At 49.8% G+C, this 25,010-nt stretch overlaps 7 protein-coding genes across 7 annotated transcripts; 3 read left to right on the top strand and 4 right to left on the bottom strand.

Annotated features, from left to right (window-relative positions):
• Positions 1-595: 595 nt before the first annotated feature.
• Positions 596-2,934, bottom strand: FIBRA_01672 (uncharacterized protein; the record flags this gene model as incomplete). The annotated part of the gene is made up of 9 exons (XM_012323545.1): positions 596-752; positions 808-1,087; positions 1,137-1,329; positions 1,385-1,491; positions 1,545-2,277; positions 2,329-2,473; positions 2,530-2,576; positions 2,632-2,816; positions 2,886-2,934. The coding sequence occupies 9 exons, from the start codon at positions 2,932-2,934 to the stop codon at positions 596-598; spliced, it is 1,896 nt and encodes a 631-aa protein (XP_012178935.1).
• Positions 2,935-3,615: 681 nt separating this feature from the next.
• Positions 3,616-7,552, top strand: FIBRA_01671 (uncharacterized protein; the record flags this gene model as incomplete). The annotated part of the gene is made up of 13 exons (XM_012323544.1): positions 3,616-3,856; positions 3,905-4,015; positions 4,075-4,481; positions 4,539-4,745; positions 4,800-4,998; positions 5,048-5,668; positions 5,720-6,300; positions 6,352-6,489; positions 6,544-6,695; positions 6,744-6,954; positions 7,023-7,322; positions 7,373-7,449; positions 7,507-7,552. The coding sequence occupies 13 exons, from the start codon at positions 3,616-3,618 to the stop codon at positions 7,550-7,552; spliced, it is 3,291 nt and encodes a 1,096-aa protein (XP_012178934.1).
• Positions 7,553-8,052: 500 nt separating this feature from the next.
• Positions 8,053-8,511, top strand: FIBRA_01670 (uncharacterized protein; the record flags this gene model as incomplete). The annotated part of the gene is made up of 1 exon (XM_012323543.1): positions 8,053-8,511. One exon carries the CDS (start codon positions 8,053-8,055, stop codon positions 8,509-8,511), a length of 459 nt encoding a protein of 152 aa, XP_012178933.1.
• A 624-nt stretch (positions 8,512-9,135) lies between these two features.
• Positions 9,136-10,905, bottom strand: FIBRA_01669 (uncharacterized protein; the record flags this gene model as incomplete). The annotated part of the gene is made up of 6 exons (XM_012323542.1): positions 9,136-9,257; positions 9,327-9,398; positions 9,460-9,541; positions 9,596-9,783; positions 9,839-10,619; positions 10,690-10,905. The coding sequence occupies 6 exons, from the start codon at positions 10,903-10,905 to the stop codon at positions 9,136-9,138; spliced, it is 1,461 nt and encodes a 486-aa protein (XP_012178932.1).
• A 1,750-nt stretch (positions 10,906-12,655) lies between these two features.
• FIBRA_01668 (uncharacterized protein) lies at positions 12,656-14,349 on the bottom strand (the record flags this gene model as incomplete). Its single annotated transcript, XM_012323541.1, has 10 exons — positions 12,656-13,120; positions 13,186-13,194; positions 13,275-13,333; positions 13,395-13,531; positions 13,588-13,640; positions 13,690-13,713; positions 13,766-13,791; positions 13,850-13,875; positions 13,939-14,280; positions 14,339-14,349. 10 exons carry the CDS (start codon positions 14,347-14,349, stop codon positions 12,656-12,658), a joined length of 1,152 nt encoding a protein of 383 aa, XP_012178931.1.
• A 1,651-nt stretch (positions 14,350-16,000) lies between these two features.
• On the bottom strand, positions 16,001-18,018 carry FIBRA_01667 (uncharacterized protein; the record flags this gene model as incomplete). Its single annotated transcript, XM_012323540.1, has 6 exons — positions 16,001-16,107; positions 16,171-16,197; positions 16,304-16,385; positions 16,445-16,632; positions 16,702-17,491; positions 17,797-18,018. 6 exons carry the CDS (start codon positions 18,016-18,018, stop codon positions 16,001-16,003), a joined length of 1,416 nt encoding a protein of 471 aa, XP_012178930.1.
• Positions 18,019-22,241: 4,223 nt separating this feature from the next.
• Positions 22,242-23,821, top strand: FIBRA_01666 (uncharacterized protein; the record flags this gene model as incomplete). The annotated part of the gene is made up of 8 exons (XM_012323539.1): positions 22,242-22,288; positions 22,337-22,566; positions 22,627-22,752; positions 22,802-22,839; positions 22,926-22,931; positions 22,984-23,120; positions 23,177-23,342; positions 23,414-23,821. The coding sequence occupies 8 exons, from the start codon at positions 22,242-22,244 to the stop codon at positions 23,819-23,821; spliced, it is 1,158 nt and encodes a 385-aa protein (XP_012178929.1).
• Positions 23,822-25,010: the final 1,189 nt, after the last annotated feature.

Below are 25,010 nucleotides of genomic sequence, written 5' to 3'. Positions count from 1 at the left end.
TGTCAGCATGTCTCGGTATTTGGTCAAGCACGACGGCTTATTCTTAGGCTCGAGTAGTGCGTGCAACGTAGTCGCATGTGTGAAATTGGTTCAAAAGTTGGGATGGAAAGATGGCCAGTCAATAGTTACGATTTTGTGAGTTTTCATTGACCGGCACTCTGTACTATCCTTCTGACAGTCGGAGTCAAATCAGATGCGATTCCGGAAGTCGGCATTATTCCAAGGTTTGTTGCAGACACCTCCTTCTCACTCAATTGACGTGCAATCTTGCTGTGTTTCTAGTTCTGGTGCGTAGACTCGTTAAATGCTTCTTTCGACTCGACTCGAAAATGTTATCAGGAATGACGACTATCTGCGTCGCGCCCAAATCCCCATTGACGTTCGGATCGTGGAGGAGATACTCGTGCAGCCCCCATCGAATATATAACCACCTAAGTGGTCCGATATACCCAAAGGAACCACTTGATAGATCACTGTCATGCCGTCTAGTATACAGAATGCGAGGAAGGGGTATTCAGACTAATGATACAGTGGTGTAGACGATAAAAATTAACTGTTCATACCAAAGGCCAACGGAGTTGACGTCGTGTGAGCATTAACCAGATACATGCGGCACTGAAGAGCTACTAGCAGATGGGAAAGGCGCATGAGGCATGGCAAGCGGGGCTGTAGTGAAAGGTGGTGGTCGGGGCGAAACTCGAAGCTGAGAATCCTTGCTCGGAGAGGCACTTAGAGTAGGCGTTGCTGATGGCCTACGGAGAGTCGCAATTGGTCTGAATGTGACAACAATGACATGAGCACACTCACCTGTCCGGGAGTGTAGGTGGAGGCTCGGCGGCACCAACTTTGAGGAAGCCAGCCTGGACTAGGAAGTCCCAAACTCTGCTGGTCTTGTTGACATCTATCTTGACCAGATCTCGAGCTTCACGCCGGCGTAATTTGCCCCCACGTCGCGCATACTCTCGGACAAGGGTCTCCTTGATGACTAGATATGGCTTGGGGAGGATGCGCAGTTGTGAGCAAAGTGTCTGTTCCTCTGGCGTGAGGAGATGCAGTGAGGGACTATTCGCAAGGTTGAGTGGTGCAGCTGTATGAAGTCAGGCGCTGAACAAATAAAAGTGACGAGTTTGACGTACGCATCTTCCTCCCGGGAGGGCCAGTACCCGATATGTTCGGAGTTGTTGAACCGGCCTTCGGCGTCATCTCTCGCTCATGACTCTTTCCGCGTTCTGTACGTGGATCGGCAGAGGATTGACGTCCAGAGCCTGCCCGCAGCTGGAACCTTTCTGAAGAGTAATAATCACGAGTGAGGTTGGCCTTGACTTGAGACTGTACGAGCAATCAGTACACACAACGCGGATGACAGGCAAAGCCATAAACGTACTCGTTTCGCCACATCCGCCTCGTATTTGTCTATGTCCGCAGCGGTTGTCAGACCCATCCTGCGATAGTGTTGAAGTTCCTGTATCCGTTTTCTAAGCAGGGATTCGTCTAGTCCGGCAGTGTCAACTTCCGCAAAGGATAATGAAGCTCATTCGACATACAAAGAATGTCAGCACAAAAAACCTCAAAATCCTCTGCGGTTTGCAGGCGAGCAAAAGGACGTAGACGATGTATAATGTCCTTCTCCTCCTTGGGTCGTTTCTTTTCAGCTGCCTGCATTTGCCTGTAGTTTAAGAGTCCTCTATTGAACATAATTCCCTTGTTCTCGTGGCGCTTTTCGACTCGCTGATTGTACATCTCAATGAACGATAGCTTGAACGCAAGCGATTCGGACGTCTCGATTGGTGGAGGTTGCGTCAGTTCTTCAACATCGGTCTCCTCATCTGCTCCACCATTCTGAGGCCTGGCGTCCTCGGATTTGCTCCGTAGATCTCGTGTTGGTGTGTCGCCATTCGAATGATGTCCGTTGATTAATCCATTTAACAATCCATTAGGAAGATGTTTTCCGGAGATGGAAGTTTTGGACTTCTGCTCCTCCTCCCAGCGAGCTCTTGCACGGACATCCGGGTCATTCTCGTCCTCTAGGATTTGATCGCCTTCCCACTCTAGGCAGATGCCAAACTCAAGATCTTTGACAAGATCTTCGGCTTCATTGTCAAGCTCATGCTCGAATTCAAGCCGTCCAGGAAGGAACGTGGCAACTTCATGAACGTTAGGCGCAGAAGTGGGCGCTGTCTTGGGCGCAGGAGGCGGATTCGTGTTCATAGTTGAAATACGTCGACGTTTGTGCTCTTGGAATTCGGCAGGGTCTATATTAAAATGTTGATCCATACGCTGCGAGAGGTCAGTCGCGAGAGAGATTCCCTGCACAAAATAGATACTTACGGGAAGTGGCCAGTCGGATGAATCTATATATACAATTTTGTAATGCTCTTCGACCTCCTCCTTCGTACGGGTACCAACGTGCTCCGCAATTGCTTGCCAATTACCGAGACCTTGCAAGGAAATACCCTCTAAAAGTAGCAGCTCCCTTATTACATAGCTTAAGTATATCCGCTCATATGCACTGTCAGCAAAGCGACTCACTCGTCTGCTCCCCAGTCCTCAGTAAAGATAGGATATGAATGTAGCTCCTGCGATCATAGATTATGTGAATCCACAAAACCAATTGCAGTCATTGATACTTACTACAACCCGGTACGCATGCCATCGTTTGTGTTTGGCGAACTCCTTGCCGTTGCAAAAACATGTTGGACATATGTCGACTCCGTCTCCAGGCTCGCAGGCTGAATCTGCGCACTTGATACGAATCGAATGTGTGAGGTCACAAAGACAGCCATCACACTGAATCTGAAGACCAGGTTCGTTGACCGCTATATTTTTACGTAAGATTGATGCGTGAGAAACGGGAACCCAGCTGCAGAAGATTGAACAAGGCATACTTTGGATTTCTTCAGGCTGATACTGCCTCTTGCGGTGAGTGACAGTCATATTTCATTAATTCAGCAAGGAGGGAGGGCTAGATATTCGAGTTTGGGCCAAGATATATTGGCTGTGGCTTCAGCGTGGCGCGCCGGCCGAAGTCGTCGAAAAGACTGGCGGCAAACCACTCCCGTCGTTTGCCTATGCCTGTATCAAGGTATTTATGACTGATTATGAAGTAGGGTTAAGCAAAGGAGGACAATAAGCGTAGTCGATTTTGGATAGACTGGCCGAGGACGTCGATGACAACAAGGCGGCAGCCACATCCACAACACAACCAAGCAATGCGCCCCGATATCTACAACGGGTAAGACCGCGCGGTGCAACATCCATTCGAAGTTACATAAGTAGAACTGCACTGCAGCATATGGAACATATTTTCAGTGGAAATACTACGAAATAATTGTGGATAATCACAAAGAATTGAAATCAATAATGCTCTCAAAAAACTCAGAAAATACCCAAGCTGAATTTCAGGTGGAAATACCCTTTGATGCTTGGAGTCGAGTGGCAAAATTGCAACATTGCCGTGCATAGACTTGTCTGTCAAGTAGCTTATTAATTGGTCACGCGCCACAGCGTCTTTACGGATGGTAGGTGTCCGCTACCGGTGGCACTTGGCTTGTAGCATTCGCGCTTGGACTGAAGTCCTGTCTTGTATTAGTGCAGGCTCCAACACTTGCTACAACAATGAACGGAACGCATTCACCATCGCCCCCGCCGGCGGGAGGCCGCTCTATTGATATCGAGCTCGGTAGCCATGAAGTTATCAACATCGAACTGGACGGACTTGACCCGAATCCGGAAGACCTTCTGGACTTGCTCAGGGAGGGAGAATGTAAAGTGTGGATATGGTCGCGTCTTGCATCCGAATACTGGCGGAGGGGTTGGCTAGATGCAGCAGAAAAGATTGCACAGACGGCCATTGAATGTACGTTCCTTGCCTGGCTGCTGTGCAATTAGGCTCATCGTGTCCAAGCCCTTCAGGCCAATGGTGTTGGTGCACAACTTCCTCCAATATATGCTCTACTGGCAAATGTACAAATTGCTCGCGCCAGTAAAGCACCGAAGTTGATCTTGCAAGACGCCCGTGAGCTGTTGCCCTCTATAACTTAGGATTTAAGTTTAGACGCAAGTATACTTTTGTAGGGGAGGATGTTATGACCACTGAGAGATCCAGAGATGAACATTTCAAGGATGCGGCGCAGTATTTCAACTCTGGAGAGAAGCTTGCGGCGGACTCTGGCGAAGTTGGCACTTTGTTAGCGGTCTTAACCCGCGGTGTACTGCAGATGGGGACAAGGGCTATGGATGATGCTCTACGCTCGTTCGATGGCGTGCTCTCGCAAAAGCCCACTAATGCGGTCGCGCTTTTAGGCAAAGCGAAGATTCTATATGCACGACGTCAATTCGCCCAAGCATTGAAACTTTTCCAAACAGTCTTAAAGTTGAACCCTAACTGTCTCCCCGATCCCCGCATCGGTATTGGCCTATGCTTGTGGGCTATGGATTATAAGGCTAAGGCCAAGGCGGCCTGGCAGCGCAGCGCCGAGGTGGTACGCATCAGCCTCATAGCGATTTCGTAAATCTGGCTGAACAAGTCAAATTTCCAGAATCCAAATGAATGGTCTCCACAATTACTTCTTGGTCTGGAGGCTATCAATTCTAGTAGAAATGAGAGCCAGACCCAGGAAGAGCGCAAGAACGAGCTGATTGTTGGCACGCGCTATATTGAACGTGCCTTCAGAGCAAACCAGCGAAATTCGGCGGCTGCTAATGCTCTCTGTGAGCTGTTCCTACAAAAGGGCCAGCATAAAATGGTAGCTGTTTAAGATCAATAAGTTCAAATTGGCAGTGCTGATTGATAAGCATAGGCATTAAAGCTTGCGGAACGCGCTATTCAGTTCACTGACGTCAAAACCATATTAACTGATGGCTACATTCGAGCGGGACGTGTTTCCCATACGGTTGGCTCAACCGTGGAAGCGTCAAAGTATTTCACGAGAGCTAGGGAAGGTCAGCCAACGAGTGTACTGGCAAACATTGGCTTGGCACAGATTCAGATGAAGCATGGTAACTAGATTATTCTGTTCGATGTATTTCTCGTGTTAACCCTATGCAGATGAAATCCCAGCTGCGATACATACCCTGGATAGCTTGCTGCAGCAAAACCACGGTCAGCAGCGACCTGTCGAGGCCATGGTGATGCTCGCTTCCCTTCGTGCTCATCCACGAGTAGGAATGTCCAGTCCGGATCAAGCTGCGGAGAGGCTGCGTGCACGCGATCTCTTTGACCAGGTGTTCAAGGCTCTCGCGCTATCTGAGGATCACCATGCACGTGTAGACAGCTCGCCGAAGATCTCTGGTAGGTCCGCGCGCAAAATTGCCGAAGACATGGACGTGTACATTGAGATGGCCCGGCTATGGCAGGGTGAAAATTTGGAACGGATGGAACGCGCTCTGAAGGAGGCATCGAGGGTTTGCGAGGCCAGCGGAAAAACTGATCCTCGACTCCTGAACAACCTCGCTGTTCTGCAATACTTGGAGGGGAATTTGGAAGCCGCGCGGACAATGTACGAGACCGCTATCACACAAGTAACGACTCTCGACTCGCATATCGTCGAAGGTTTGTCGACGACTATGTTGTATAATCTTGCCAGGACCTACGAGGAGCAGGGAGAAGAGACTATGGCAAAGGAGGCTTATGAGAAACTTTTGGATCGGCATCCAGAATATGTCGATGGTGCGCACTTCACTGAAACGATGAATATATGGCTCATGTGATCTGGCTTAGCGAAATTACGGCAAGCACAAATGTTGTCTAACGTCAGTCGGAACAACGAAGCGCACGAGCTTGTCAAGCAGGCACTGGCATCACAGAACAATAATCTCAACTTGCGCGCCTTCTATACGTATTTCCTCGTCCAATCGCATAACTTCAAACCAGCGAAGGAACTTGTCTTCACCACTCTCCGAGATCACGACAAGCATGATATTTATTCATTATGCGCGGCAGGCTGGATTCAGTACCATCAGGCGCGAGAAAGTCGCGACGCATCTCCCAAAGGTATTGAAGAGCGCAGACGTGGATTCCAACGATCTGCTGAGTTCTACGAGAAAGCTCTCCACCTCGATCCCATGTGTGCCATCGCGGCGCAGGGCTTAGCGATTGTGACGGCTGAGGATGCCTTAGGAAACTTGGGTGGGAGTCTCGCTCCGACTACACAAGACGAGAATCACAGGCGTATCAAGAACGCGCGCGAGGCGCTTGACATATTTGCGAAAGTCAGAGAATCACTCAACGATGGTAGCGTCTACGTGAATATGGGCCATTGCTATTACGCATGCGACGAGTTTGATCGAGCTATTGAGAGTGTAAGGAGGCTTGTTTGATTTTTTCCAATACACACTCACGTCTTCGTGCAGTTCGAGACGGCATCGAAGCGGTATTATGGTGGCCACAATGTTCCTACCCTCCTATACCTGTGCAGGTCCTGGTACTCGAAGGCCAACAAAGACCAATCTTTCAGCGCTATGTGTACCGCATTACAATATGCTCAGAAGGTACAGTACTGCCAAGTTCGATGATTTTGTTGAGGCTCAAACGCTCAAATTTAGGCATACCATTTGCACCCATTTGACAAAGCAACGCTTTATAACATTGCGATGATCCAGCAGAAAGCTGCAGAGATGTTATCATCTGTTCCTCCCGCCAAGCGTTCCCTTAAGGATCTTCAACGGGCTATTGAACAGGCTAGCAATGCGCAGAAGTTAGTGATGTTTTCGTCGCTCAAGTACTCGTTCTTACGGATTGTTAGACTATTCGCGTCTTTGGCAGCGGATAAATCGCCATTAGTCCCGTATAGTCGTGACATGGCTGACCAGCGTCGGAAGTACGGTGACAGCGTGTTGCGGAAATGCGATGAACATCTTGCTGCGCAGAGAACATGGGAAGAGGAGACGCAGGCCAAGATAGAAGCGGCGCGACAAAAGCGACAGCACGAGCGGGAACAGCAGGAAGCGCTTGAGGTACGTGATATCTCTATTCGACCCCATCCGTACTGCTTAACAAATCGCTATTTTCGTACTTTTCACAGCGTCAGCGCGTGGAGGAGCTCAAAAAGCAAGCACAAGTGCTTGCAGAAGAGCGGAGGAAGGCGAGAGAGCAAGCCTTGGAATGGACACGTGATATCAAGATGGAGAGTGACGAGGAGAGAGAGCGCAAAGCGATCAAAAAGGCTAATAGGAAAGTGAAGGCAGAGGTAGGCAGTGGAGATGAAGCATTAGGAGAACCCAAGAAGAAGCGTCGTGGCAAGCTCAAGAGAACTAGTGGCGTTGCAGACGGTGAAGAGGCGTTGTTTAGTGGTGATGAGGAACCAGATAAACCGGCAAAGAAGGTAAGGTCGGTTTCCTTTTACTAATTTAATATCCGTTAATATCTTTACAGCGGCAATCCAAGAAACGTGTCGTGAGAGATGACGATGAGGACGAAGAGGCCGCGGGAGGCCCTCGGAAGAAACAAATGTACGTCACGCAATTTTTATAACTAGGGTCACAAACGACTGACTACGCAATGTACAGTAAAAGTAAAGAGTATATATCGGACTCTGACGAGGAAATGTCGTAATATGCGCCGGTTCTTCTTCTTGCACGACTTACTAATGTTTTCCATCATGTCTGTTGGCTATTTATCTTATGACCATCCTGCTGTATCGATTTAGCTGTGTAATTCCAGATCGCAATACTTACTATGCTCCACATTTCTCGAGGCGCGACTTGGTTTTACGCAAGTTGTACGCCACACCTCGCCGATTACCACACCACATGGAATCTACGAAGTCACGAGGGCACAGGCTGTTCATACCGAGCAGACAGCAATCAAGTGGTGAGTGATCATTTATGACAATCGGATATAGACACTCAGCGGGCTTCTAGTATCTGGTCGAGTGCTTTGACCTCTCAATTCCAAGGCTGTTCTGCCGCAGCTGATCTCATGTCAACGACCGCCATTGCTTTTCCAGAGATAATGCGCTCGTTTCCCACCCATCTCACGCCGGGCCAAGGCCAATGCGGAACGCCATGGTTTATATAGCGTATAAGCAAGGTCGGTGCACAGTGCGTTTCTCTATGTTTTTCCCAACTCTATCTTCGTGGTGGAGTGCTAGCTCTGCCGTCAACGAGCATGCCATCCAAGACGCTATGGAACAGCTCCGTGAGCTCGAGCTTCGGATCGAAGTGCTTTCACCCGTGCTAGACCTCTACCACGCACGGGTGATCGACTACTGGGTGAGCGCGCGCGGCAGTATGTCAACTTCGTCTGGGGATGTTCTGCTCGGACGCGAACTGGCGGACGAACGCTTAGTGCTCATAACCCGCTTCTGGACGATATATGCAGAGCTCATTCTCATTGGGCACAAGGTGTACAAAATACCGTCTGGCGCGAAGCATGCCTGTGAAGCATTTGAGAGGCGAGTTAGATTTGTTGCAGTTGGTGTGGAGTTGGCTGAATCTTGCACTCTCTGTAGATTGATCAATCAGCTCACCGCGTTACGATATCCGCCCCGCCCCATTGATACATTCTCTTAAACTAACCCGAGAAGCGAGAGACTATGGCGTTATGCATAGGTCTTACGCAGCTGCTGTCAACACAAGTTACTCACATTGGCGTTACGGAGTACGTGGCTGGTGGAATGTATCTCTGGACTTTGTCTCTCTCGATTTAATGTCACGGTGCACCTTGGGATTATTGATGTCTTCTGCCTTCTGGTCTGCGATCTCTTCCTATGTCTACGACTTTGCAGGCTATATGATGAATTCTAGTTCTAAGTGTGCGTCTTTCAGTCGGGCGAAGGGCTTCAAGGAGTATAAGTCGTACATTATCTCCCGGCCGATCCAGGTGACATTGCTGCCGCGGCGTGGAGATAATTACCAAGGTTCAACAAATTTTGCCCTATTATATTGTCCAATACCTCGAAAGAACAGGAATATGAAATACTCGTACTTGAAACATAACAGGGCATCAGGACCTCCGGACAATTAGGTAAAGCAATACTATGAAAACAAACAGAGTACGCAAGCACTATCCAGTTTAACCACCGCATGTGCGCATAATAGATGCAGCGTAGAGAATGCAGGTCAGCGTCCGCGTATATTGTACCTGGCCTGCGTCTATCGTGACGCCTCGTTGCCACTCGTGACAGTAAAATTCTATCATGCGAGAACCAACCAACCTGAGAGAGCGGACGCCGTCAATGAGACGAAGACGCTCAGCGAAAGCACGCTTGCGTTCGCGAACGACGTGGCAGATGATCTCGTTGATGTAGTCGTAGAACCTGGCAATGCAAGAAGTGCAAGAAACTTATTAGCGACACATACGCGTACGCTAGGCAATAGCCACTAACTTGAGCCACTGCCGGTCGGTGTTGGAACACCATTTCCTGTAATACTGGCCGTGCCAACTGAGCCAGCGCCGCCTGATGGAGCTGGTGGTTAGATGGGAAATCTCAGTAATCCAGATGACAATAGAAGACGCACTTGAGTTACTGCTTGCGGAACCAGAGAGCTGGGCAAAGCCTACAGACGCGGGGCTCGAACGGAAGACGCTGTAGACATTTTTCTACGATAGGCGCATTCGTCATATACGCCGCGTATCATTATGTCTACGACGTACCAAGAAAGTATCGCCAACGACCCAATTTGGGTTTCCGTCCCCACTCGAGACGGCCGAGCCAATGTCCAAGACAAAAATCCCACCTAAACACTGGTTACCCTGGACTTGTCCGAGATTCATGTCATTTGGGTTGATTGGCCATGACTTCCCACCGAATGAAAGGGTTACGTTGACAGTGGTCGAGCACGCTAAAGCAGTCCGTGAATTTCACAAGTTGATTGACACACACCATATAGTACTTACGGAAGGAGTAGAAGCCGTCGTACTGCCCGCTCAGCGCCTGTGAATTGGGGATAGCGGCAAATATGCTCTGGACAGCGTCTTGTGGCGCGCCGATCAATGTGGTCCCAGTGTCGATCGCTGCAGACGCTGCACTTCCCGTGGCTATGTCAATTGACTGCCCCTGCACGGTTATACTTGACACGGTGAGCAACCAGAACGTCGGCGAAGAGCTGTCCGTGATGTTGAGGAACTCGATATCGCCAGTGAAAAGCGAGCTATTCGTACCGCCCAAGGTGAAAACACCTCCAGGCTCCTCTGCCGTTGCGTTCGCATCGTCGTCAAATCGCGTCAGGTAAAACGACATCTCGGGGCTGGAAAGCTCGTTATTCTTGATCAGAGCCTGCCAGAACGGCAGCGCATCCGTCGAAGCAAGCGCTTCGAAGGCGAGACCCATAATGCCCGTGACATTTCCTGAAAGGAGGCCTGACGAAACCTGGGTACCGACAAGGAACGTCTGCGGGTTGACGTTAAGGCCAGCCATACTAACGGTATCCGACACCAGATCGCCTCTAACAGAGCCACTGCCATACGAGATCTCCACAACAGCCTGGTCTCCAATAACATCCGTCATGTTTTTGAGCGAGGAAGACGCTGTTGGGTTGAATTCTGGGGTATCACCCGGGCATCCAGTACATGAAGTTGAGGCAACCCAGAGGTCTGAAGAACCCGTGTCCATTACGACTGGGAAGTTTTGAGGGGGAGTGCCCACCGATACCATCCCAAGGTAGGACGAATCATAATCCTTAGCGCGGGAATCGGCGGTCAAGCGAGTTCGTCAGTCAGATTCAAAAACAGAGGTAACGATTACAAACTTGGTTTACGAGCGACATGCCCACGGAGGACGCCCTCTTATGATGTCTGGAGACCGGTGGGAAGTTATACTTGAGGCGGATGTTGTCCGCAGCAATCGCGAAGCGCTCCAACGAGGCATCCTTAGACGTCGACCTGCGGACAAGTGGAATATGGAGGGGGTCGGCAGCCGCGAGAGCAGCGAAGGGGAGAGAGAAAAGGAGAGGGAGATGGTGCATGGTGGAGGGGAGGGAGAAGGAGCGATGGCCCTGGCTGTGCCCAGGTGTAGAATATTAATGAGAGGACCATCGGGTGGCGCCCGCCTTGCTTGTTCCTCGGCAGGCGCCATCGGCATCCGCCCGATCATGCATTCTAGGCTTGGATAAGTGATGCTTGCAGACTTACCCGCACAATTCCCTTTTCAGTATCATCCGCCCTAACTGCACCCCGGCCACTCCTTCCTCGTGACTATGATGCCAGCCCAGCGACGCCCGCCATGCGCAGTGTGCTGCGATCGCGAGTCCAAATACACTTGTGCGCAGTGCAGGACTCCATAGTATATCTACTGCCCCTGTGCTGCGCACGCGGAACGCTAACTATCTTTATTAAACAGCTGTTCTCTGGGCTGTTATAACGAGCACAAGGGTGAGGCTTCTCTTGGCAGTTCACACCATTCTCCTTGTCATTCGTTCCGCAGCGACGTCGTGTACTTCAGCCCAGCCCACCATACCTGAGCTTCCTGCCCCTCTTCTCGCCGCTGCGTCAGAACCTGGTAAGTTCCAAATACGCGATCAGCTGTGCGACTGGTGCTTCCTTGGCAAATCAGCAGAAACAAATCGCGCTGGAGAGGGCTCCTTGTCATCTGAAGCCCGTGACCTCCGCCCTCTCACGTCTCTGAGATGGCCGTATGTTCCCGAAGAATCAGCGTACCCAGATCCCTTGAAGCGCGATGACCCGAAGCCGCTACAACTTCACCATTACGAGGCTATAGGTATGCCCCTGACCTTTGCCCAAGTGTCATATCTCTATCTGGGAATGCCTATGGTGGTCGCACGCCGTGTGGTCCTGTACAGTACGCTTCCCTCGTGATCGTGCACTGCCCTCAGGTACCACATCCACAAACTCGCTGGTTTGAGCTGTCAGCGTTCCCTTGCAGACCCAGATCTTGACCTCCCTACAACAGTTCAAAGCAACACAACAGCCCAACAGCTGTCGAAAAAGGCGCCGCCATCGCAGCCACGAACAGCGACCACCCGGCAGGCGTCGTTTCCGGTCATTTTTCATGACCACTATCATATCACGAACGCTCTGCTGATGCTTATCTCCTTCCTGCTTTTTTTTTTACTCTTCCGGGCTTCCCACATCGATAACTCTAATACACTCTCGCAGCGACCTCTCCCGCAATAAGACGCACACTAGCCGCCCATCCCGGCCTGCACGGGCTGCTTCGATCAGTTGACCACCTTCGTGGCGCAGACCGCGAAGAGGCGCTTGAGCGTGCGCTCGGTGTCTCCGCTGCTTCAGGCTCTATGCCGCATGTGATTGCGGGGCTGGGGCAGTCCGACGAAGACGTCCGCGCGTTGCGGGAGCTTGCCGAAACTATCGAGGCGGCTGTGAGAAGCGGGAACCAGAATACGCTAGGGCTTGACTGGGGCGACTGACAGGAGAGGTGTGGGTGTATGGCTATGTCGGCGGCAGAGGAAGGCGGAAGGCGGCACGACACGCGTATTTTGAGCGACTTCCTTAAGGCCGAGACGAACCCGAGTTGTGCTTATTTAATATAATTAACGTGTTGACATGTCCAAATGTTCGGCGGATCTCGGGCTGTCAGACACTTTTTGTGTCGTCACATTGCCCTTCGCAGATGTTGGGCCGCAAGGAACGCGCGATTGTTACTCTGCGCCAAATCAGAAGGGAGATTGAATGGATATGTATAACAAATGTTGGCGACGGGAATACAAGTTACAGTAAGATATACACAATTGTTATTTACACGGCCTCCCTCCGTTTGCCTGCTTTCTTTTCTTCACTGGTCTCCACCTGCCCATATGATTGACTATCACTGAAAGTGTGAGTATTGACAGATGCCGGCCGTGGAACGACGACATGCTCCGTAGGCATGTCACTCTCATCGTCCTCAGCTTTCTGCTTCAAGCTATGATCATTATCGCGATCTGTCCACTCCAGACCGTCAAGAGTATCCAGGGGATCCCCGCCAAAACCGGTCGCATGGAACGACTGCAGAGTCGTGACAGCCCTTATGGTGTCCCCGCTGACACGGTGGTCGTCGTTCCACGCGTGGAAGTGCAGGAAGAGACGTGCGGAAAGCAATCCGGATATTCTGTCGGGTACATGAATGGTGGTCCTTAGGTCAGGAGCATCGAGCGAGGCCCAGAATAAAACGGAGACGTACGGGAGAGTGAGCGCATTCAGTAGACGACCGAGGAATCCATCCTGTGGTGACACGAATACGATATCGTTAGTCGCTATAAGATGCACCGAGCGTGAGATCCGCGTACTGGCGCTTCCTGCGAATAAGAACAGCCAGCCAAGCGGGAGCAATTTTGAAATTATTGTCTCGTAGAAAAAAGGTATTTAAGGAACGTACAAAATTGAGCACAACCGCACTGACAGTGAAGAGGGACACTCCGCCGAAGTACAATAGTCCTGCAATATTTTAGCGCCAGTGCAGCAGTGAAAGAATCCAGCAGGCCAGGATATCACACACCTTCACTCAGTACCAGATACATTATACTATCCATCCACCTCTCCTGTACCTTCAGCGCCTGTACACATCGCAGAGCGGTGATCGTGGTCCCAATCCACTCGAACACGCACACAGCAATGGAAAGCGCGGTGCTTGCTCTGGTGACAGAATCCACTGAGGGAGACGGTGGAGTACGAAATGTCGAAGTACGCACATATGAATCTCGGGAGGCGTGGGTCCAGAGCATCGTGTGCCGGTGACATGCCACTAAGATGATGGGTCATTATTGCGTGGATTTTGCTTGTAAGGAAAGTACGTGCGATATCGAGTGATACACATCCTACGACAAGACTTCCGAGTACCACGAGCACTGATAGCCTTCTTGCGCATACGACGTATGTGCGCATGGTGAAGGTTGCTAGACACGATGTATCAATAAGGTAAATGAAGTCTGAAGTGTTCAAGGTGGTACGTACTGAGGACAGCTGCGCGGCCTGCGACACTAACATAGTCGATGATCGTATACCACAAGTTACAACTGTAGGCCCGTAAGTTCAGTGCACACCGGACAGAAGCAAAGTGGCCGTGATAAAACACACTGAGGGGAGCGTCGAATGTAAGCGCCGCGAGATTCAAGTCATACTCAATGAAGCGCACCTTTTCAAGAATATGGGCGATGGCGAGCAGATAGAGCACGTTTGCGAGGAGAGCATAGCGGCAGAGAATATAGAGGATGGTCGCAAAGTGGAACTTAGCACGCCAAATGTACTTCACCTCTGCAGGGAATGTGAGGACATAGTCATAGTAGAGTAATGCTAAAATACACTTGATCAGCAGCTCAAGAGAAGATGAAGGCTGCAGCTGAGCTGTACCTATGCTCGCATATTGAATGCAGAACTGCACGAGGCTAAAATCACGCCATGAGTGCACTGAAGAAAGATATAAATACTTTCGAAACGACTCACTGGGTGTTCATGGCGGGCGAACGTGGGACACCCAGCAGCGGGTTTTCTGAGGGCTTTAGTGCATTTGCCAGCCTATAACTTCTTCGAGCTGTTTGGATGATGCGTTCGGGTTGAACTCAAAAGTGTAGCCAGGACATCGCATCTCGGAAGCAGCATAGCGTGGTATGATGACTACTAAAATAAGATCGAAGCCTGGCTAGCCCACCTCCAATGGAAATTACTATTCGAAATGAAGCGATGGAGCGATGGGCAGATTGTGGAGCGCTATGTGGATACCAGACCTGAAAGGCAGAGAAAGAAGGAAGAAATGATGAGCACAAGCACTGCGAGCTTGCGAGGTTGGTGATGAGCTTGAGAGTGGATCAGGATGAACACGGTTTCCAAGGGGAAGGGGCCACAGTGCGCTCAAGGGCAGTATGGGAAAGTACGTTTTAAGCAGACTAGTAGAGATGAAAGCGCCAGTTCCGTCCGTGGTGAAACCTTGTTAACTACACGTTGCATTATTCGGCGCATCTGCGGCGCTCCGCTGTTTATAGAACGTTCGATGGAACTTCGCATGAAATATACGGACTTCTTTTTCGTTCCGTACTCTATGATACACTGTTAGAATGTCCTCCGCAAGACGCACGATGGGATTACGAACGTTATATTATTGCCAACACACTTCGCTAACTTACAAGGCAGTGTTATGTCTGAGGCAGGACTTTGACCGCAACGAACTTGAGTGCGAAGATCACTCTTTGTGGCGAGAAGCAATGCCCCACATGCTATGATCCCAAGTTGGTCAGATGTACTTGAACCGTATCAAACAAACAATTGACGGCTTGGTGATTGAGCTGGCCTTGCACTGGTCTTGTTTCTGTGCTTGAAGTTACAGAATCCCTTATGCAGGTCATTTCCAGAGAAGTTGAACAGTTCGCAGACCCAATCTGGAAAAAACGCGGCCTGCTGAACAGCAAAGCCTCCCTGAGAGCCCGTATCCAATAGGTCTGATACATCTTCGCGGTCCAGAAATCTTTACTGATGCTGATGAGACTTGGCACGTTTAGACCATCAGGACATCCGTAAAGTCAGCGGTCTTCCGTACCCATGAACGCATGACGATGAGACCCAGTGTCAGCGCTCGAAGCTGCCCCACCCCTTGACGCTCCCACTGTCTTATTGATCACTCACCGAACTAGCAAGACTCTACTTGCCTAAAACCAGGCCAATACGCGCAGAACTCTATAATCGTTGCCGAAGGCAGAAAGGGCACAGCGTACTTTCTCGTGCATACCGGAGCCGCGCCTGCGACGGAATGAGGCGATATCTCTCCAAGAGTAGAGTATACTGATATTGATCATAGATGCTTATAACATCCCATCGTTTGGGGCCAGTGAAGCGGAGGGATCTCACAGATGTCAATCTGAATAGGGCATATTGCTTTGAAGATAATAGGCACAATCCAGTCAGCGTGAGCGAGATTCACCGCCTCGCAACCCAACTTGCTATGGAGGACCTGCGGACTTTCGTAGTCATGATAGAAATCTGGTTTTGAAAGCTACACCGCGATGCAAGTAGTAAATAAGCACATTGCAACAGCCCTGAGATCGTCGAGAAATTGGAGCCAGGATCGCCGTCGATCGCGAAGGGTCGTGATATTGTACGCACGTGTAGGGCATGTTATGAGAATACGCTCGATGCCAATGCCAATGACGCGAGTGCACTGAGTAAGATCATTTGGACATGCGTCGAGGGTGCAGCGTACGAAGCGGATGATGCACTCGTACCTAGCGTTGTTTCACCAGTCAGTACGTATGCTAAATTACTACATGGGTGCCAATAGTACTTACTAGAGTTATAAGGATATGGGTATGCATCTGCAATGGCGAGAGAGACACATCACCGAGATTCGATACGGACACGTTGAAGGAGTATAATACAAATATTGAACACGTGACATGAATTTTTACAAAGAGCACGCACCTGAATAATTAGTTGCAACTTCTGACAGATGGGCAAAGCCAACTGCAGGTGGATTGACACGAAAGACGCTGTATACATTTTTCTGTGGCCCGAAGGTGAGTAAAAGACACTACTGTCATTGTGCTACACATCTGAACTTACCATGAATGCGTCACCAAAAATCCAGTCTGGACCACCAGTCGCGGAGGGAGAGACTACGTCAAGACTGAAGATCCCACCCATGCACTGGGTTTCAGTCTGGCCGATCGGGCCCCAGTTCATATCCTCAGGACTGATAGGCCAGAGTTGGCCGCCGAACGAGACCGACACATTCACAAGTGTTGAGCACGCTGAACAGCAGATCGTATCAGAGAATCAGAGAGACAGCCAATATAACATAGAGATCGAAAGCTACTCACGGAACGAGTAGAAGCCCGTGTAGTTACCTCCGAGAGCCCTCGAGCCGGGCACCATCTTGTATATCGCCTCTACAGCATCCTGTGGTGCTCCAATAAGCGATGTACCAGTGTCAATTGAGGCGGTGGCAGCGTTTCCAGTGGAGATTTTAATTGGACTGCCCTGGATGGTCACGTTCTGAACGGTGAGTAGCCAGAACGTCAGCGCGCTGCTGTCCGCCAGTGTGATGTATTCGACGTCGCCAGTGTACAGCGAGCTGTTCGTGCCGCCCAGTGTAAACACCCCACCGGGCATGTTCTCTGTGGCATTGGGGTTGTCAATGACTCGTGTTAGATAGAACGCCATCTCGGGACTCGAGAGCTGGCCATTGTTGACGAGCGCCTGCCAGAACGGTACGGCGTCGGTCGCTGAGAGTCCCTGGAACGCGAGGCCCATGATTCCCGAGACGTTTGGGCTGAGTACATTGCCTGACACCGCATTGGCGACAAGGAAAGTCTGTGGGTCGACTGTGAACCCGGCCATACTAACTGTGTCGGACGCGAGGGCACCAAGAACGACGCCACCATTGTATTGAATAGAAATCTCATTTGTTGATATGCTGGTCAATGATGCAATCGTCGTGTTCTTGTAGGTGGAAGAGGCAGAAAGATTGTATCCGGGCGTATCAAGAGGGCAGCTGGCGCATGATGTAGACGCGAGCCAGAGGTCAGAGGAACCGGTATCCATGACTATCTGGAAAGTCTGAGGGGGCGATCCCACCGAGACTGTTCCGATGTATGCCATATCGTAACCCTGTGTTCAATATGATGTGAATGAGTGAACCTTCAACCATAATGCAGCAACAAGATCCCAAAGGAAGAAGGCAATAACAGGTCAACTCTCGTTGGGCTGTTAGTTGCTCCTGTGTGCCACAAGGATAACCCTCTAGGCGAGTAGCGATCGAGACGCAGGAATCACCCTGCCTCAGATCGCGAATGCGAGGCACCAAGTACGAGCACATCCCGGACTTCGATTGTGTTCGAAGTCGCGGTATGTCGCGATCCTTGTACTTCGCACGAGGTCCTAAGGCGTCGTCCAGACAGTATGCAACAACACACCTGATTGATGAGGGGCATGCTCATGTCCAACCCCCGCTTGCGTAGACTGACTTCGGTAACTGGCGCGAAGCCATACCTACAACGAAGACGGTCCGCAGCAACCACAATGTCATCTACAGATCGATCTGTCGGTATCGCAATACGAGTGAGGGGAACATGAAGGGAAGTTGCCGTCGCAACTTGGATCGCAGCGAGAATAAACGAGAATGTAGCACGCACCATGCTGGCGGCCAGAGACCCGTTGTTAGCCCATTTATATCCCGTAGCCGCTGAAAGATGTCTGCAGCACAGGTTACTCATTCCGGACTACAAGACAGACTACAAGATACAGGTTCTGTACCATAGCACTGTCATTCAGTTTATCGGAAGTGCCGTAAAGAATGCATCCATCGCTTGACACACTCTGAGGTAACATCAAAGAGAACTTCACGTTCAATATGAATATGAGAACGCGGCTCAGTCGTCGTCCGAAGGGAGAAAGTGCCGCCGTTTGGAATGATTGGACTCAAGAAAATCAGCGATGGAGATTTTTGGTTCAACTCATGCCGTATTGCGTCTGTGGAGGGCGCAGAAACACCGAAGAGTGGGTGAATGCCATGTAATTGGGAGACGATGGTGAAGAGGCGATTCAGAGTCGCCGAGCGCGCGTTCATCCTTCAACTCGGCTTTAACCGAGCTTCAACGTCAAACAATAATTACCATGGCTGGTCGGAATATCCTTTGTTTGTCCTCATCGCACTACCCTCGTGTCGGCTTTGATATTGAAGAGTCATTGAGCCACCGTTGTCCATACAGCTTTTCGCTTCTCGGTGCATCGCTTGCCATCGCTGTGTTTACGTCCATGGGTGAAGTCCTCTGCGCTCAATTTGTTCTGCACAAAAGAAACAAAGGCTGAATTTGAGATTTTCTCAGATGATTCTGAGTATGTATGAGCAGGTTCAGAAGAAACAGGTATGCAACACGACTACACTCCTGGTTTGCGAAGAGTATGATGAATCCACCCTAACATGAGCTGTTGATCACACTGTTTCTTTGTTGGGCTAGAAAGCCGGTGAAGGGAAGTAGAAGGAGATGGAATCGAACACGCTGATATTGTGCTTGGATCTTAGTGCCTGTGTGCCGCACTTCTGTCGTATCTTCGACGGCAAGTAATACTCGTTTTATCAGCAGTGCGAATGTACCGTATGATCTGATAAGTGATTAGCAAGAAGGGCACTGTAGGAGGCTGATATGAAGCGACTGCACGGATCTCGGGCCATGGAGTTGTGGCGACAGTTCTTATTGCAATTGTACAGATACAATGGTCACAAGGACAAATCATGCTAATGCGCCTGGACTGAAACGAGTCCCCATCCCAGCGAAGCCCTTCGACGATCCACAGTTGATGGTACTCTGCGCGACCATGTCAGCGGACACAGCCATCAACCAGGACAATCACCAACCTCTGGGACTATTGCAGTGCACAGATCCTCACTCCATGTGCAATTACTTGCTCTTTGGGGGCTCAGCACAACCGCATGCGGGCCAGTTGCAGGTGCCGCCGTTGGCCTCGGTCTTAGCGCACTTCGCGGTGTCCTAAATACAATAGCCTGTGAGTCATTCGTATGGCCTGCGGTAGTTGTGAGAGTATCTACTGACAGACATGCTTGTTTGAATGGGTGGTTGCGGTGAAGGATTGCTTGTGGAAGTGGTTGGAGATTGAGGGCTCACCGTGGAAGTCTTATATGGGAGAGCTTGCTGAAACTGTAGGATGGTGATTCGACGAGAAGATACGCTTTTGCCAACGACCATCTGGCCGGCTTACCATCTTATCGCGTTTGATTGGTGAAGACGGGCACCAATCCTGATCTCTCGTAAGTTAAGCTCTTTTTGTCAAATACGGCGGTTAGCATTTGTCTGACATCTCCTTGCAGCATTTCAAAGGAAGTGCCGGCACGCGGTAGTATTAAGACTTTCCCGCGGCATAAGTCTTCGCTGATACAGATGATGCAGAAGACGTTCCTCGTCCTTCATCGATGTATAGTGCTCCGCTTTTCTCATCTATGATGCTGATTCGTGTCGTCACCATCAGGCCCATTGTCCTTGGTAATTTTAAATGGCTGTTAAACTATAAACCACATACTCTATTGAACGTGCTAAGATTCCACGTGAGGTCGTAGCACTGCTGACATATCTGGTGGGTGCCCAAGTTTGTCCACTGTCACTCATGTGCTGATACGCATGCTCATATTCAATCGTATGTCCGGCAGTGTTCCTCCACGATCATAGTGGCCGTAATTTTCATTCCCTGCTAGCCGTATATATGCGACGTATCATATTTCTCAGAAGGTCTCTTGCGGGGAATGCATCAGTACACCAATTCTTGACCCGGACCAATGCTGAGGAGAAGAAGTAACTGTCTCTTCCAAGCTCTCCTTTGAAATCTCAGGGTACGCGACCCTGTGGAGATATGTCAGCACATTCATACGATACTCCCAGTGGAGTACACTTGCCTCCGATGGTGTGCCATCGCGTACTTGCTCTTGGGGGGCTCAGCACAACCACAGGCCGGCCAATTACATGTACCGCTGCTGGCTTCAGTCTTAGTGCACTTTGCGATGCCCTTGAAAAAAGCGGCTGGTTTTCTACAGGTTTATATTGGTTATAAGGTGGCACTGACAGACGTTATTGTTTGAGTAGGCTACGAGTATAGTCGGAGATTAGGTAATATGCAGGAATCGACGAAATTGAGTGTCTGCAATTCGATAACATGAGCATATCATAGAAGGTTGTCATTATATATGCCTAGCATCTATTCGTATTTGATCGGTGCAGGAGCGCAATGGTCATGAGGTTTCGGTAAGCCATCCGTTGTTTGGCAAATGAGGTTGTTCGTATTCACTGCTCATCTATTGGCATCCGCCACAAAAGTATAACGCACGGGATAGTATGACGATAGTGCATCGTTATCTCAATTGGTCGACTGTTCCTCTCCCAGCCTCAAGTATAGGCGCGGCATATGATATGGTATTGCCAAATCTTGCTAGGTGTAAATTCAATTTCAGCCCGATGCTAATATTGATTCTGGCCTGTGCTATTTAATCGGCATTTTATGTAGATTTCGATTACCATGGGTTGTCCCGAGTAAACTCCTCCCAGAAATGTGTTGGGATACAGCCAGTGAAGTTCCCGCAACATATTAAACACGAGGCTCGTTAGTCGGCGCTAGGTCGGTCCAATCGCGTGGATTTGATCAGTCACTACACTCGCTCATCAAGTCATCGTCGCTGTGCAGGGATGATTTGCTTGCTTCGAGAACTAGTAAAGGAGCTCATTGTTACCAAATACCGGGCAGTACAACATCACCCTATTTCAGGGACACTTCTGATTCTGCTATCCTATGATCTCCCCATTGATTGAGGCCGATCACATGAATGAAGGCCGTTGACAACCTCCCTTTCATCTCTCTAGGCTCCAAGATCCGCAAGGGCTCCATGTGGAAGCAGCAATAGATGCAGCGCAGGATGTCAACTAAATTCGCCTACATAATAGAGCAGCAAAACAAGTTCCATGCCGACAACTAGTCTGGCATGCGCTCACGTTCGGAGGCAATATGGGCTCGACCAATGAAGTCCTGTCTTTTACTTTCATACCCTCTCCGAGTCTGCACAACGGCTTCGCTTGACCTGTGCTAGCTTCATTAAGACCTACAGGGCATGATGCTGTAGGCCGCGACATATATAACAAGGCATTCTGACGGTCGTGGTCCTCAGTCGTCGACTACAACTACTCAAGAGCTCAACTCGTGTCCAACTCCTCCAGTTCACAATGTCTGTGAGTATATACATACCGAGCCTTGTTAAGTGTGTGTCACTAAATTTGCTGACGCCAGGACACCGCGAAGTGCGCTAAGACCGAGGCCAACGGTGGCACCTGCAACTGGCCCGCATGCGGCTGTGCTGAGCCCCCAAAGAGCAAATAAGCTCTGGCACGATACTGGTTTTGATGATTGCGTGCGTATAGTCTGCTGCTCCCCTCTTATAAGATAACTAACTTGGATGGGGACAGTGATGATCGTGATAAGCCGACGGCTGGCCTGGGTCAGGGCGGCTGTTCAGCGAAGGGTTATGGTAGTCGATATTCGCTTAATGGAATATCCATATCTTGACCTGTGTGTGGCGCGTGCCCTTGACAGTGATAAGGATCGAGTACGAGGAGAAGGAAACTCTGCAGGCGTGATTAAGCCAGATGGACTATCAGAGGTTATCCGTGCGCTCGGCTGTGAATCCACCCTCCTCTGTTGAAACGCGACAAGAGTACCTCGGATTCTCACTCTGATGGCATGGAAGGGGCATGCTTGGGCCTCGCGGTGCGAGAATAGTTGGAATGCGTTGTGATATCCAACCTTCGGAATCAGGTGGACATATACATTCTTCAGTATTGTCAGGTGCCTAGTTTTCCACCTCATGCTCAGCCTCACGATCTTACTGCGGAACGTGGAGGAACATGTGTTGTAGGGCTTTTAATTGGCTGAGTACTGGGTTTCCTCAGTCTCAAGAAGCATCTCACTTTTTACAGTAATCGATACCTCGATGAAGGCGTCGCAGGATTTTGGTTCCACCAAGGACGAAGTCTTGCACTCTGCGTTGAACCTCGCTCTTGGAGGAGAATTCATCAATACAAAGATCTATGCGTTCTCTCGTAGAACCACTTCCGGGCTCGTTTACAAACCTCGACCCATATATACCAATAGCTTGACACTGAAGGCCACGTCGGGGTTTTTCGATGGACGTATGTTGTCTTTTGTGCTGAGACAGGTCTTCATACTAATTTTCGTGATCGTGATGACAGTCTTATCTGCGGGATTCTCTGAAAGTCAAACAACTTTCCTTGATGATGACGACCAATACATAGAACAAATGTCGACGAACTTATATGAGTATGATTCCGATAGCGATCTTGAAGATGAGGAGCTTGGTGACGACGCAAATTCGAGTTCCCCGGAGCCTCACTTACCGGCGGCCAGGAACGAAGAGACTAATGCCAATGCTAAATGTAGCTCCGGTGAGAGTCGTGATGAGCACAGCAATTCAAACACGACAGGATATGATCTTATCCATACAGCTTTGAGATATTCCGCCGCTGAATAGCCCGAGGTAGGTGACAAGGAGCTCCATTCTACTGCTCATTGACATTTGCGCTAAATAGGAAAAGGAAGCCCGATACTTCGAATCGACAAGCCTCGTGCATCAAAAGCGTAGTTCTCGAACAGCAGCTATTCCTCACGATACGAGCTCGAGACCATGCGGGCGGACTGTCTTCTTGAGAAGTGTGGCGTTCAAGACGTGAGTCCCGATGTGGATACGAACGTACGGACACTGGTACTGATTTGGGACGATAGGCTGAAAGCGTTTGCTTTCTACGCATTCACTGGCAAACTTGCATTTGCTCCCCTCAGATCGCGAGTCTTGCACGATGGTGTGGGACTGGCTGACCCATCCGGCAGCGTCAAGGCTTTCCATCCACCTCTATGCTCCCCTAAATCGATGTATCGCCTCGCCGAGATGGTAGGGGTAAAGCCTGATATATTGCATAAAGTCAAAAATCTGACTGTTTCTCCTAGTGAGGTATAGGTCAGCTCCAAGACCTTGCCTTGGTCGAGATTACAAAGAATTTGACTCCGAAGACAATTATGGATGAGCTATTTTCTTCCTTTACTTCACAGTATTTCTTTCATTTTAAAACTCGGCTGAATGCCTTCCCTCATATTGGCTTTATTGAAATTAGGTATCCTCTCGTAGAGAAAACTGAATTGGACTATTTATTGGGCAGCACTATCCCATCAAACATCATGCTCGAGTTGTCAGAACTCATCATTAAGATGTCGAATGGTTCCCAACCACATGCTTGTCATGCATTGGCGGCCCTTATCGGGATCTTGGTAAACAACCATAACACCATCCGCTCGAACCCGCCGCCTCCAGTCTCAGACTCAGACTGTAGTTCGGCTGCCGTGTACAGGACTACCGAATTCATAAAGCGATAAAAGGGAAAAGTAGATAGGTTCATTTATCTATTGGAGTCAGATGTACATTAGCGAGCACGCAAATCATCAGGTTATTCCACTCTGAATTGCTGCACCTTGCCTGTTTTTGTGAGTTCAAAGCAAGTTGCCGTTCAGATGAAGGTGTATGCTCCGATACTTGGCTGAGATAGAAGACAACCATGAATAGGTGGTATCCAATGTCGCAGATTGAGGTCTGCACGGGTGCGTTCAACACGCACACGCTCATACGGCGTGTCTACGAAACATGCACGGACTCACATAGATTATTATGCACGTAGATAACCATCCAGTACTAACTTGTATATATTCTCATGCTTCGGAACGTGATGCTTCAGGAGAAGTGTCCTGAAGCATCCGTACATCTCTCTTTTCACTATGTATTCTACTCGTATACTTACAGTAGATGACAGCGACTGAATCGTCACTGTCAGGTATGTTATATCCAGGCGAAGTGTCCTGAAGCATCTCGACTGAATCGTCGCTGTCAGGCTACACTGCGTGCGCGCGAACATTTGTTCGGCGCTGTTATACAAGAACTCGAAGAAATTCTTTGATATCCAGGATACGCCAATCTCCAGCCATCATGATGATAGCCAATGAAGATATTCAGGTTGCACGTACCGGCTTATCCACAATAAATGACATACCGATGTATCGTGGTTCGTGGAAGGACTAACCAATGACAGAATGTGCGTTAGGTGTAGCTGCCAAGCGCACTTTCCATCTATGCCGCCGCCCCGCGAACGATGACACAGATCCCCTGGACCGTGCAATATAAATAGAGGTCCTCTCCGTCGTAGATATTCCCAGTCCCACCTACAAACACTCTCAGCCAAATCTCCTTTCCACAACACAGCTTACAATGTCTGTGAGTATACTCTTTGGATATAGCAGCCTAGGTGAACGTGTGCGCAGCCCTTGCTGACCAAATGACAGGACACCGCGAAGTGCGCTAAGACCGAGGCCAACGGCGGTACCTGCAACTGGCCCGCATGCGGCTGCGCCGAGCCCCCCAAGAGCAAGTGAGCGTGTCCGTGCGCGTTGCAGACAGTGCTTGATTTGCCTTGGTGCGTACAATGTGTCGCTGTCAAAGAAGAAAGCTGATGCGAATTTGGGCAGTAACACGCTCTTAACGGGTGGATACTTGCTCGGACTGGGAAGGTTCGCT

This window comes from Fibroporia radiculosa, assembly GCF_000313525.1.
Source record: "Fibroporia radiculosa TFFH 294 genomic supercontigs, scaffold800, whole genome shotgun sequence".
In the NCBI taxonomy this organism is placed as follows: domain Eukaryota; kingdom Fungi; phylum Basidiomycota; class Agaricomycetes; order Polyporales; family Fibroporiaceae; genus Fibroporia; species Fibroporia radiculosa.
The sequence above is the reverse complement of the archived record's forward strand: the minus strand, read 5'-3'. Positions and strand labels throughout refer to the sequence as shown.